We start from the raw sequence: 12,815 nt of genomic DNA on the forward strand, positions 1-12,815 counted from the left end.
TCGTAAAGCTGGCATGAATTTTTCCGCTCTCAGCGGGTTTTATCGCGGCATTTTCTAAACGGAAGGGACGAGCCCGCAGCGGGGAAATAAAAACGTCTCCGTACTTTTTACAGTTTCGGGCAAAGATCGTCGCGGCGTGGCGTGGTGAAGCGAGGTGAGCCGAGGTGAGGCGAGGTGAGGCGAGGCGAGGCGAGGCGAGGCGAGGCGAGGCGAGGCGAGCCGACGGTAAAATGCGAATAGCTACTCTCGTGACGTAGGAATTTTCCTCCGCGGGAGGAAGGTGAGGGCGGGGATCGGTTGCATCCGTCAAAGGGAAGCGCGAAAATCTCGTATAGCAGTCCCGTGCTCGGTCGCGTGCTGGGGAAACGAAAACGGCATCGTGAGGAAATGTCACGGGGCGAGGGGGAGAAGGGTCACCGAGTCGAGCGAATGCGCCGGGAAGTGAGAAAGTAGACGTCGGCGGCGGCAACGGCAGTGGCGGCTACGTCGGAGTCGGCGGTCCGATGGTGGGGGCGGCGGCATCCGTTCCGGTGGCCGGCGCGGGCCGGTCGCCACACCCGCCCGTTTGGGAATTCAGCTTTGGCAGTTTTAACGGCGCTCTCTCCTCTCTCCCTCTCGTCCCCCAATACCTCCTCCCCATAACCATTTTCACCCGACCGCCAATCGTCCCCTCCGCTTTCGACGCTCGCTTTCCTCTCGGCTCAACCGGGCCACAGTCTCTATCGCGCGAGTTATTGTTTCTGGGGCATTAAAAATCGTTTCTGCGGCCCCCGTCGAGGCGTTAGAGTTCGGATGAATTTTAATTCGATCCACTGGACATTCGTACAGCCCACTTTGATTAGCTCGTGACTAATTTATGGGCCGTTTGTCAGCTCCTTTGGCGTCCTCTATTACAAACTTGAAGTTATTAATGAAATATACTTTTGTTCTAAATCAACAAAACTCTTTTGTTCATTTTGATAATGGAACACGGCTATAGTTGGAATTGCAGTGACGGGGACAAGTTTTTAAAAAGCGACTGTAAAAGAGGATACGGTGCCATTGATGGCGCTTGCCCATAACGACTAAATTTTTTTATTATACCTTCCGTAATGAAAGCTGAAAATCGAAAATCAATATCCATTGTCGGAATGAAATGTTGGCATCGCGAGAGTACTTTGTCATTACTTATATCGGTGGCTCAATCGACCGTAGATCAGCGACATTTCAGGAGCAGCAGCAGCAGTAGCAGCGTGAGTGAGTGAGTAGAATTTGCGGGCGTCGGGCTCCGTAGTCGCGGCTGAGTCACGCCACTTTCTTATAAAACTGCCGCGTAATTTAATTCCGAGCGACCCTGTTTTTTGGAGGGTGAATTTCAAGAAGCGTAGCATCCTTGGGTCTTTATCCGGGAATGGGCCGAGTCAGTGCTCGGAGACGGCAGGCAGTCCGTCGTGGGTCGAGAGCGTTAGGGAGCTGGAGGGAAGAAAGTTGCTGACGATTTGGTAAAACGAGCGAGAGCCGATCGGTGGTATTGGTGGTGGTGGTGGTGGTGGTGCTGGTGGTGGTAGTGTCGGTAGTGGCGGTAGTGGTGGTAGCGGTGGTGGTGGTGGTGGTGGTGGTAGTAGTGGTGGCGGTGGTGGTGGCGTCAGCTGTGAAGAGGCGCGTCGGTGGCGTCATATGTGCGGCCGCTTGTAAACGGGGGACGGGGGCTCACCTCGTATTCAATTAGCGATCGGTCCCGCGCGCATACCCGGTGCGTGACTCCGGGGGCTGCGTGGCAACGTGACGGCTTGGCAGTGGCACAGCCCTTTTGCACGAACGGGAGAATTAGGGGCCGTGGTGGGCTTGGAAGCGGTGGCGCAATGTCGCCACAGCACATTGATTCCGAACAATGAGGGCTTATTTTATTCAGCGGCTCTCCTCGAGAGTCCGCGCCCCGCTCGATGCGTGGCTAGGGGTGCGCGGGCACCGAATACCCAACTAACGATACGTATCGAGAGCGATCGGGGGCTATAATCTGCGAGTCCCCGCGGTTATAATCGTGCGCGGGGTTGGTAAAAGGGGTTCGTTCTAACTATACCCTGGCACGTGTGTGTACGTGCGCGCGTGTGGATAAAGTACAAAGTACGGCCTGCTGTGCTGTCTTGAATGTGCTTGCGTCGAGCCTTATGGGAGGGTGATACCGATGGCACACCTACGTCATTAGACCGATGACTCTCTCACTCTCACGACTCTCTCTCTCTCTCTCTCTCTCTCTCTCTCTCTCTCTCTCTCTCTCTCTATCTATCTATCTATCTATATATCTATCTATCTCTATCTATCTCTATCTATCTCTCTCTATCTCTCTCTTTCTCTCTTTCTCCGCATTAGAACCCCTGAATCCTTACCCCATACCCTTTTGTCTTTCCCCCTGCATATTATTCCGCATGCAGGCACTCCGTCACTTTACACACCCCCGCGCGTTGTTAACGCTCTTATTGCCGCTCGATTGTTATAGATTCTCTAAGCTATTCTCCTCTCACTGCCTTATTTTTATACTTTCTGACGCTTCCATTCTTTATGTCTGTTAGTATCCCAATCTCTCTCTCTCTCTCTCTCTCTCTGTTTCTTTCTCTGGAGCTATCTCCTCTTTTCACTACCTCCACTCCCACTCTACCCCATTCCTCTGTCAATCTTTCTCACTTATATTAGACCAATTATTTTCGCCGATTATCCCGTATTATTTCTCGTAATTAGATAACCGATAAATATCAAAATTTCCTTTTCACACGGAGAAAGTTGAGTCTTTCCAATGTCTACGATATACTTGTCGAGTTGTCATTTAATTGCTTTATTTTGATAACTATTGAATTCTTTCTGAACTAGTATCGAATTAAAATTTTTCATCAGATTACAATCTATCATATTGTCCAAACACAATTATCCAAGATTCGATTAATGAATTATTTCGAACGAAAGAAAGAGTGAAGGAATGAATAAATGAATGAATGGATGAATGAAAGAATGCGTGAATGAATGAAAGATAGGAAGAAAGAAAGAACGAAAGAAAAAACGAAAGAAAGAAAGAAAGAAAGAAAAAAGACAGAAAGCAAGAAAAGAATAGAGGGCATCGCAATTTTAACGTACTATGGATTAAAATAAAATGATCGACAAATAGACAAGAGTAGAGGGCAAAGAAAACAAACTGTTCCACCTTAAAAATGAAAATATATTTATGGCGATAGTCATTCTTTCGATTTCCTATTTCTGATGTTAAAATTAAATCACACCTTCTGAAGTTTGAGGTGGGACTTGGAGAGAGTTGGGTGAGTGGGTGGCCGGGATGGGGGCGGGGGGGGTGGAAAGGAATGAATTTTCGTGGGGCTAGGCCAGAAAATTCCGCCGCATAAGACTTCCAATGGCGTAACTCTATGCGAGGGAGTAATGTTAACGCGGTATCATTGTTTTATGTTAACAGGAGCAAGTGGAAGGGAGCATGACAGACAGTGGTGAGGCACTGAGAGGGAAAAGTGCTACAACGACAGCCAGGATCTCGAAGCGCGTCAATTGAGGAGACAGTGACAAATTGAGGCGATTGTTGGGACTGTTACGATAAGTTGTCAGTGTCCTTAGCAGTGCAAGTTGTAATGGCGACCGCGACAATGGGACTTCGTCGACGAGTGCAGGTCGGAAGCTCGACGAGCGTCGGCCAGTCGAGCGGCGGCAAGCGTTCGCGGTCCGAAAACAACAACAGCCCCTCTCAGGGGAATCTCAATGCTCCGGTCTCGGAGCCCGCCTCCAAGAAATCTCGGGGTCCGTCGTCGAGCGCGGGAGCGAGGACCGCAGCGGCCAAGGCCAAGGAACTCGAGCTCGCGAAGAAGGCTTCGATGGTGACGCCGGGGCCGCCTCACTGGTCGGATCCACGACCCTACGCCTCGATCGCGGGTCTCTCGCTTCAGGCCCAAGCGGCCCTCTGCCCGGAGGCCGTGGGTCTGCCCTCGCCAATGTCCTATATGTCGACATCGATGGCGACCTTCGTCGGGACAGCGACGAATCTCGGGAAGAGCCCCTCGGTCTCCTACCTCGACATCTCCAATATGACCGCCCGGCCTCCGGGATGGCCGGCCGACGATCCCAATGGCTCGATGGGTCTGGCGTTCGCGGCCGGGGCCCTCGCGAGCTCCGGTGCCTTCGGGGCCGGGCATAAAGTCAAGGAGTCCGGCACTCAGCCAAGCCATTTGAACCTGACCGAGGGTCAGCCCGCTAAGCTTGCCCAGGTCAGCCTACCGAAAAACTTTCCCAACGACTCCATGTTCGGCGCTTATCAGCCCTGGGTCATCAAGACTTACGGCGACCTCGCCAAGACCAAGACCATCACGATAAGGAAGTACGCGCGAATATTGCGCACGCTGCGTGGCGAGGAAGTCAACAGCGCGGAGAACAGCAAGTTCCGCTTCTGGGTGAAGAGCAAAGGATTTCATATCGGGCAGCCGGACGGCTACGAGCCAAAGCCCGCCGACAGGATCATCGGCCGCCACGCCGTGACTAATCCGGGACTGGATCCGCCGCTTTACGTGCCCACGCAGCCGCCCCACAACAAGGTGAGTGCCGACGTCCTTTGTAGCTCTCGACAGCTGTCCTTCCGCCGCCGCTGCCGCCGCGGCCACACCGCTGCCACACCGCTGGCCCGCTAATAGTTTCTTCTACCGTCTCGGATTATCGATTTCCTTTCCTTGCCGCAATTCATTATTATTCTCCCTCTCGAGGCTGGCTCCTGCCTCCTTTTTTCGGCCCTGCCGCTAGCCTTCCAGAAATTGCTTTCGGCACTCGACAATTCGCCCTAAATCACGACTATCAAGGTGCTTGATCCCATCAAATGCGAGCTGGACTCTAATGAAATATGTGTGGAATCGGTGGGAGAGAAAAATCGTAAAAGCAGTGTGACGCTCCTTCTCTCTCTCTCTCTCTCTATATATATATATATATATATATATATATATACATGAGTGACGGATTCACCACGCGTCTTTTACAACGCACCTTTTTCCACTAATCTTAAGTACTCCCACCCTCTCTTATCATCAACGGCTCATCGTTATTTCATTGTTCATAGCACAGATAATTCGGTAAGAGCTCTCTCTTTCTATTTTTCAATGTTTTTTTTGCCTTTTTTTTCCCTTCTTTTTCCTTTTATTTTCCAGCAATTCGATACAACTATGTAATGTGATACCTTCCTTGAAAAACTTATCTTCCACGGTAAACAATAGCCTTACACGTTTGTCTCTTTGTTTATTGGCAAATGCGAGTCTGTTGCATAATTTACACTTTTCGATTATAATAAGGGCAATTGAAGGTATGTAGACATTATAATTGGGGGATGGGCGATGGTCGGAGAGAGAGAGAGAGAGAGAAAGAGAGCGATCGTTTGGAATTTGGAATAAAAATGGGCTTAGAATGGCAATCATTTATTCATTAGAGAGAGGAAAGGGAGACTGCCTGCATACTTGGGAAACGTCGATCATTTTGTTTGCGATTGAAGTTACGGAGAGAGGACCGACGGTGACAAGGCCGTTTTATTACACATTCTGCATTAGCGTGGATGCAATAACGAGGTGGGCATAATTTTCAATTTTTTCATCTCTTTCTGAAGAGTGCGGGTGGCCGCAATGAGAGGTGGGGTTTGAGAGCGAGGGCGAAGGGTAAAATATCAGGCTAGCGTTTGGAGAATCTGGCTTGGGTGGGATCGATGGCGCCCGTTCGCTGAGTGGATCAGTGAATGGCCGACCGGACAGCGAGCGGCTCTCGTTCTTGCTGGTGACGAAATTCCCATCGACGGCTATTTCGCAAAAATCGATGCGCGGTCACTTTTGTGCGACGGGGCTGCGTCTCTCTCTCTCTCTCTCTCTCTCTCTCTCTCTCTGTCTCTCTCTCGCACTCCCGACCATCCTCCTCCTCCTCATTCTTTATCTCACTCGCACGTTTTATTATGCGTCGCTGAGCGCTCTTAGCGCGCTTCAAAAGGGCCGTAGAATCGGGCGCCGCTGCGCGTTGAATTAATCAGGTCTGCCGTCACTGCCGCTACCGCCGCCACCGCCGCAGACTGCATCAACGGCTGCGTCTGCAATTCGCTGGGATCCCACCACCTTTTCACTGCTTACAGCTCGTTCCATCTTACCACTTGGAAAGGTGCCGGACTGGAGCTCGTGACCACGCGCGGATAAGGCACTCGCTTCATTACGTCTAATTATACTCGAATGTTCGAGCGGCTGTGGAGAGTATTGTGACGGTGGGACGTGCCATTCTTACATGCGAACTTGGCCTCGTGCCTCATGCGTCATTTCATTCAAAATTATTATCATCTCAGACAGCTCGATGAAGCGTTTAACTCGAAATCCGCTGTTCTCCCTCTCCCAAACGTACCTTCGTTGCGCAAAACTCTGAAATTATTCACGAAATCACGGTCGGCAAAAAAAGAAACGCCTACCCCCCCCCCCCCCCCCCCCCCCCCCTCTCCCGCACTATGCCGGACTTTAGCAACTAAATTTTACATTTCATTTGCTTTCTTTAACCATACGAGATTTCATCAATAACGCGAGCGTACTCTTCTTTTTTCATTTCTTCATTCACTTATTTTTTTTCTTCTTTTACGGACTGCGCAAATGATCGCAGCATTTGTAAGCCATATATAAGCAAATAACGCCTCGGCAGGTGTCTTATTTCAACCTCCGATCATATTAAGAATTGGTCTTAAAGCATCGATTACCAAATTCTAAGAATATTTATTGAAAAAATGTGCGCTGATGGTGCGACTAACTGCAATTAAAATAAAACAAAAACAAGAACAGGAACGTAAAAAACGTTAAGGAAATCCAATAGAAAACAAAATCACAGAAGAATACCCATGATTTTTCATTTAGAGTAGAAGCTCTGTTTACAAAAGGAGTTATCTATCACTGATTAAAGCCATTTCGTGGACGCTATAATGATGCGTTTGCAATTACCAATTATAATGCCTTATCGTGCCGGAAAGCCTTTACACCGACCAACTCGATATTATTGTACGTTGCGGATCCTATAATGATTACTTATGCTAGCGAATAAAACGTGGATTTGTAATATATTTTAAAATGCAGTGGCAATGCGTGTGGTCGATTGGAGAAATCCAAAGATTGAACAGCGAGTCGGAACATTAATTGCAGTCGAGGAAAATTCTTTCGACAATTTCATCGGTGTCACACAATGCAAAAAAGTCTCTCGCGTAAAAGGAAGGCAGGTTTGCTTTGGCTCCATCGGAGCTGATAAAAAGCTTCGAGGATGATGGCGCAGAAGCGGGAGACTAAGATATATATATATATATATATATATATATATAGAGAGAGAGAGAGAGAGAGAGAGAGAGAGAGAGATAGCTGGGACCGATTAGGAGAAATCTCTAACACGTAAAATATGAAAATATGACGGTAATGGTGGGCATAATTTGAGAGAATAACGCGGGTTTCTCGTCCGGACGACCGAACCCGATGAAAATTGCCGATCTGCGGAGGATCTGGGCTCTCCTTATTAGCGCAAAGAAGCAAGGGGGAAGGAGATAAAGAGCGGCATTGGGTTGCGCGGAGGTGCGGAGCTTGGGAGCGGCTCGTAGTCATTTTTCACGGTTGACTGTCGGCGGGCTGGCGGCCGAGTGGTAGGAGGCGGCGGAGGACGTCAGGGGGAGGGGGTATGGAGTGAGATAGGAAGGGGCCAATGCGCGAGATAAGAACGAAGCGGCTCGGCTCGACTCCCAAGCCACGGGCCGCGGCACGAGGGACGGGGGCAGAGGCCGGCGGGTCTACGGAGGCGGGCTGGAGAGGGACGAAGGGGGCTGTTGCTGCTCCCCGGGCCGGCCGGTCATTAGTCACTTTCCGAAGCAGCGGCACAGCAGAGCCACAGACAGGCCAACTCGGCCCTACTCGTAAAGAGCTTCGCTTATGCGGACCCCGCATACAAGCGCTCTCGCACTCACGCACACACGAGCGCGACCGTGCGTTCTTGTATATATACAGTTGCTTCTTTCATGCTTACATATATATATATATATATATATATATATATATATATATTGTGTGTGTGTACGCACACGCGTATACACATATGCACATGCGTATATATAGCTACGCGTCCCTGGAGTTCGTCACGCGTGTGGGTATATGTTGACGTGGACCTCGATTCGCTATTCTCTCCTTTTTCCAACCTTCTCTTTTTCTCTCTCGCCTCGTCATATAGCGGTGCGGCGCCTTCACGGCGTCCCATCCTTTGCGTCGCGCAATTCTCGAGATGGAGTCAGCCAACTCTCTTCTCCTCGCCCTCCGTCGTCGCTGCCGCCGACGATGCCGCCGCCGTCGCCGTCGCTGTCTCTACCTCCTCCTCCTCCGCCTTCTTTACCTCCTTCTCTTGCTTCACCTCTTCCTCTTCTGTCTCCTCCTCCACCTCTTTATACCCGCAGAGAGAAATTCCGAGAGCGCAACTCTCGCTGCTTCGCTGTGTTTATCTCCTTCCGCTCCTTCGAACCCTACTTCGTCGCTCATCGGGCCTCTTTCTTTATTATCCCATTCTCCCGCTCGCTCCGTCCGTCTGCCACCGCCTGCCTCGCACTTATCCAACTTTTACCATTGACGTCTTTTCTACTTTTTCGAGCCTCTCGCTTCCGTCCCCTCTCACCCCCACCAACCCGCGCTCCTCATCGCCCTCGACCGTTCCCCCACCCCCGCGTCCCGCCCTGCCCCCAACCCCCTTCGTCCAACGCCAGTTACCCCTCAAACTGTCCAGTCCGCCAAGTTCCTCTGTCCCCTTAGCCCCACCCCGCTCCTTACCGACGGTCGTCACCAGGCCTCCGTGTCGACACGGCGCTAAGCCTCGTCGTTCGCTGGCACTCACACTCGGATCGGAGGCGCGCGCCCGCACCGCCTGTCTTCATTGAGAGAGGGAAGCGGCCGACGGCTGCCAACACGGAGAAGGTCGCCGGGAACTTGTCATTGATCGCCGACGTCCCGGAGCCGCTAAAGGTCCCGTACAAGTACGGCGGCTGCTCCCTACGCTCCCCCTTCCGCCACATTTTTACACGCAAGAGCGGAGCCGAGTGCCTCGCGCTAATGAGCGCCGGCCTTTTCGCGATTTCGCCGGCCCCCACCGTTTGCGAAAGTCCCCGACCGCACGCCGCACGCCGCATTTTAATCGGCTTACGCGGATCGCCGACGCCCGGGGGCCGGGGTTCCTTTGTTTTCTTGGGCGGGTGTGCGCTTACGGCCCTGTGCATTTGGCGCCGCCAACGCTCGCCTCGTTCCTCTAGTAAATTTACGCAAGCGGGGCCTCGGAACAACAGGAATTCAAGCCGAGCCCGAGCTTCTTCGTCATTCCTTGCTGTTTCTGCTGCCCACGCGCCCTTCTGGCTGGGAGCATCCGGTTCCGAGTTTTCCGGCTTTCTCCGCGACGTTCGATCGCCACGACGAGCATTGTCGTACGTTTATACTTTTACCATCAATTCTTTGATAATCCATTGAAACGAGGAAATCGCAACGGTCACTGCATTTATGTCATCGGGACATCGACTTCGATTAGCCAAAATCCGAACATTATCCCCGCGTCCTGAAGCGCTCCAAAGTATTATTCGCGATGATGTCGCACTTACGCAACTCGTAGTTAAATTACGATTAGACTTTTTCCGTCTGGATTTTAGAACACTGCCAGCATGATAATTCAACCATTTTTTTATCGACGTTTCTCTATCTATCTCTCTCTCACTCTTTCTCCCTCTGTGCCACCCTCCTGATAGAAGTTACAGGTCGTCATCAGCTGCGCCAATTAATCTTCTTATGATAGAGGGGAACGATTCTCGAGGATAAAAAAAGGCAGGCTGTCGCATATATAAAAATAATAGTGTAAGAAGCGATGCGGAGGGACGACGAAATGAGCGTGGAGGTAGAGAAAAGGTCGAGAATATAACAAAGAGAAGCCGACAGCGTTAATCGTCGGCAGAAGGAATAAAAATGGCGGGCAGGTATAGGTTATAAAGGGGCCGAAGCACTGTCGGGACGGAGAGACGAGCTAATGGGCCGAGAGCCCGTGAGTCTCGGAGAGTCGGGGAGTCGGGGAGTCAGGGAGTCGGGGAGTCGGGGAGTCGGTGAGTCGGTGAGTCGGTGAGTCGGTGAGTCGGGGGGTCGAGAGGGTCGGGGAGTCGGGGAGTCGGGGAGTCGGGGAGTCGGCGAAGTGGAGAGTCGGTGGAGAGCCGGCAGAGGTACTTTATCAGGAGGAATGGCCGTACGCGGCGCGAGACCCTCGTTACCGCACTCTCGGAATAATCCCGAATGCCGGAGCCTGGCTTGAACTCTCCGCGACGATCATCTGCCCACGAAGGAAGAGGAGCTCTTGGAAAAGCTGCGCCCTCTCCTTCTCACACGAGCGCGCTTTATTGTTGGAGCCCCCCGTACTCGTCGTCGTTTCGGTAATACAATAGCGGTCGGCCGGTGCGATCGGCGAGCCAGTCTCCGATGCCCGAGCTTGACCCAGATGTAACGAGACGCCAGGAGCCTTGGACAAAAGAAGTGGGAAAAAGTCAGCTTAAAGCCGAAGCTGGGACGCGAAAAGCGCCAAACCGTCGAGAAAAAACGAGGGGGCTGATCTTCCATTCTCCGGCGCTCCTACACTCGCCCCCGACCTCCCGCTTCCACGATCTCTTTTTCTCTTCACCTCATCCCTTCCGCCTCCCGCCCCCCCTCATTCTCTCTCTCTCTCTCTCTCTCTTTCTCTCACCAACTCACTCGGTCGCTCGCTCCTGATCGTACGAGCGATAACGCCAACTTGGCTTTTTCTCGCCGAGCGTTAACCATACCTGCTACTGTCATTTTATAGCTCTATTTTACCGCTGCCGCTGCTCACTCCTCTACCACCGTATACGCCTTACATAATTCATTGCTAACCTTAACGAGTTATTACGATAATAATACGCATAATTTAAAGGTAAATCAATCTTTTGCCAGTCATCGACTTTATCGCTATTTTTTTTTCTTTCATTTTTTTTTCATTCTTTCTTTCATTTCTCTTCCATCTTTTCTTGTCTATTTTATTTTCTTTTCTTTCTATTCGTTATTTTCTTTTTAGACGATAATGAGTTCATCTCCGACTCATGCCCATTCGTTTACCTCGTGCGCCAACGCACGACCGAATATTCCCTCAAATTATCCACAACGTCTTTGACCGAATCTCGATCTTCGCGGGGGAATTTCAATTTAATGAAAAATTCCAGATTTCTTTAACGAATGTCATCCGGCTGGCGTAACCGACCGAGCCGACGCTCGCCAATATCGACGAAGCGAGAAACGAGTCTGACGGCTGCTTGTCGGAAGGCAGGCGCCAAGCCTGCGCTCAATTAGTTAATTCAATCCGAGTCCGCTAAGAGAAGCGTAACCGACGATACGGATGAAGATAAGTACGGGGCGGCTGACACGGTACGACTCCTTAGGGAAAAAGTCCGTGTGAAATACGAATTCGCGGAGCGGGGAGGGGAAGGGGTTGGTGGAATGGGACCGGAGGGGTGATCGGAGACGCGAGTCGTGCGCCTAAGGCGTCGTCTCAGGGCAAAAGGAGGATTAAAACGAAACAAAACAAAAAAAAAAACAAAAAAAAAAACAAAAAAAAAAACAAAAAAATAAATAATAAATAAAACACACAAAACACAAGACAAAATAAAACAACAAAGAAGAAGAGGAAGAATACAAAGAGAATGAGGAAGAAGAAGAAGAAGAAGAAGAAGAAGAAGAAGAAGAAGAAGAAGAAGAAGAAGAAGAAGAAGAAGAAGAAGAAGAAGAAGAAGAAGAAGAAGAAGAAGAAGAAGAAGAAGAAGAAGAAGAAGAAGAAGAAGAAGAAGAAGAAGAAGAAGAAGAAGAAGAAGAAGAAGAAGAAGAAGAAGAAGAAGAAGAAGAAGAAGAAGAAGAAGAAGAAGAAGAAGAAGAAGAAGAAGAAGAAGAAGAAGAAGAAGAAGAAGAAGAAGAAGAAGAAGAAGAAGAAGAAGAAGAAGAAGAAGAAGAAGAAGAAGAAGAAGAAGAAGAAGAAGAAGAAGAAGAAGAAGAAGAAGAAGAAGAAGAAGAAGAAGAAGAAGAAGAAGAAGAAGAAGAAGAAGAAGAAGAAGAAGAAGAAGAAGAAGAAGAAGAAGAAGAAGAAGAAGAAGAAGAAGAAGAAGAAGAAGAAGAAGAAGAAGAAGAAGAAGAAGAAGAAGAAGAAGAAGAAGAAGAAGAAGAAGAAGAAGAAGAAGAAGAAGAAGAAGAAGAAGAAGAAGAAGAAGAAGAAGAAGAAGAAGAAGAAGAAGAAGAAGAAGAAGAAGAAGAAGAAGAAGAAGAAGAAGAAGAAGAAGAAGAAGAAGAAGAAGAAGAAGAAGAAGAAGAAGAAGAAGAAGAAGAAGAAGAAGAAGAAGAAGAAGAAGAAGAAGAAGAAGAAGAAGAAGAAGAAGAAGAAGAAGAAGAAGAAGAAGAAGAAGAAGAAGAAGAAGAAGAAGAAGAAGAAGAAGAAGAAGAAGAAGAAGAAGAAGAAGAAGAAGAAGAAGAAGAAGAAGAAGAAGAAGAAGAAGAAGAAGAAGGGAAGAATAAAGAAGAAGAAGAAAGAAGCCAGCCTCGAAGGAGCGAAGCGGCGCGCAACGAGTAAATCTCTCAGCTGAAATGAGAAATCCCATAACAATCCCAAGGCCGGTCGGCATTCTTCGCCACTCTTTCTCCCTCCCGCCATCTCACGCACTCTCTAACACTCTCTTTCTCTGCACCTCGTCCGGTCTTCCTCGCCGCTCGGACCGAAGCCAGAGGAGCGGTAGCGGCGACGTTCGTTAACATCGTCCG

General features: G+C 49.8%; 1 protein-coding gene across 1 annotated transcript in view; it reads left to right on the forward strand.

Annotated features, from left to right (window-relative positions):
• The window catches only part of LOC105359104 (uncharacterized), a 33,750-nt gene that overhangs the window by 1,186 nt on the left and 19,749 nt on the right, over positions 1-12,815 (forward strand). The window contains 1 exon segment of the mRNA XM_011495585.1: positions 3,437-4,559. Within this exon segment, the coding sequence (XP_011493887.1) occupies positions 3,606-4,559 (954 nt within the window). The 5' untranslated portion in view covers positions 3,437-3,605.

The sequence above is a fragment of the Ceratosolen solmsi genome, unplaced genomic scaffold (genome assembly GCF_000503995.2).
Source record: "Ceratosolen solmsi marchali unplaced genomic scaffold, CerSol_1.0 scaffold1, whole genome shotgun sequence".
Lineage (NCBI taxonomy): Eukaryota > Metazoa > Arthropoda > Insecta > Hymenoptera > Agaonidae > Ceratosolen > Ceratosolen solmsi.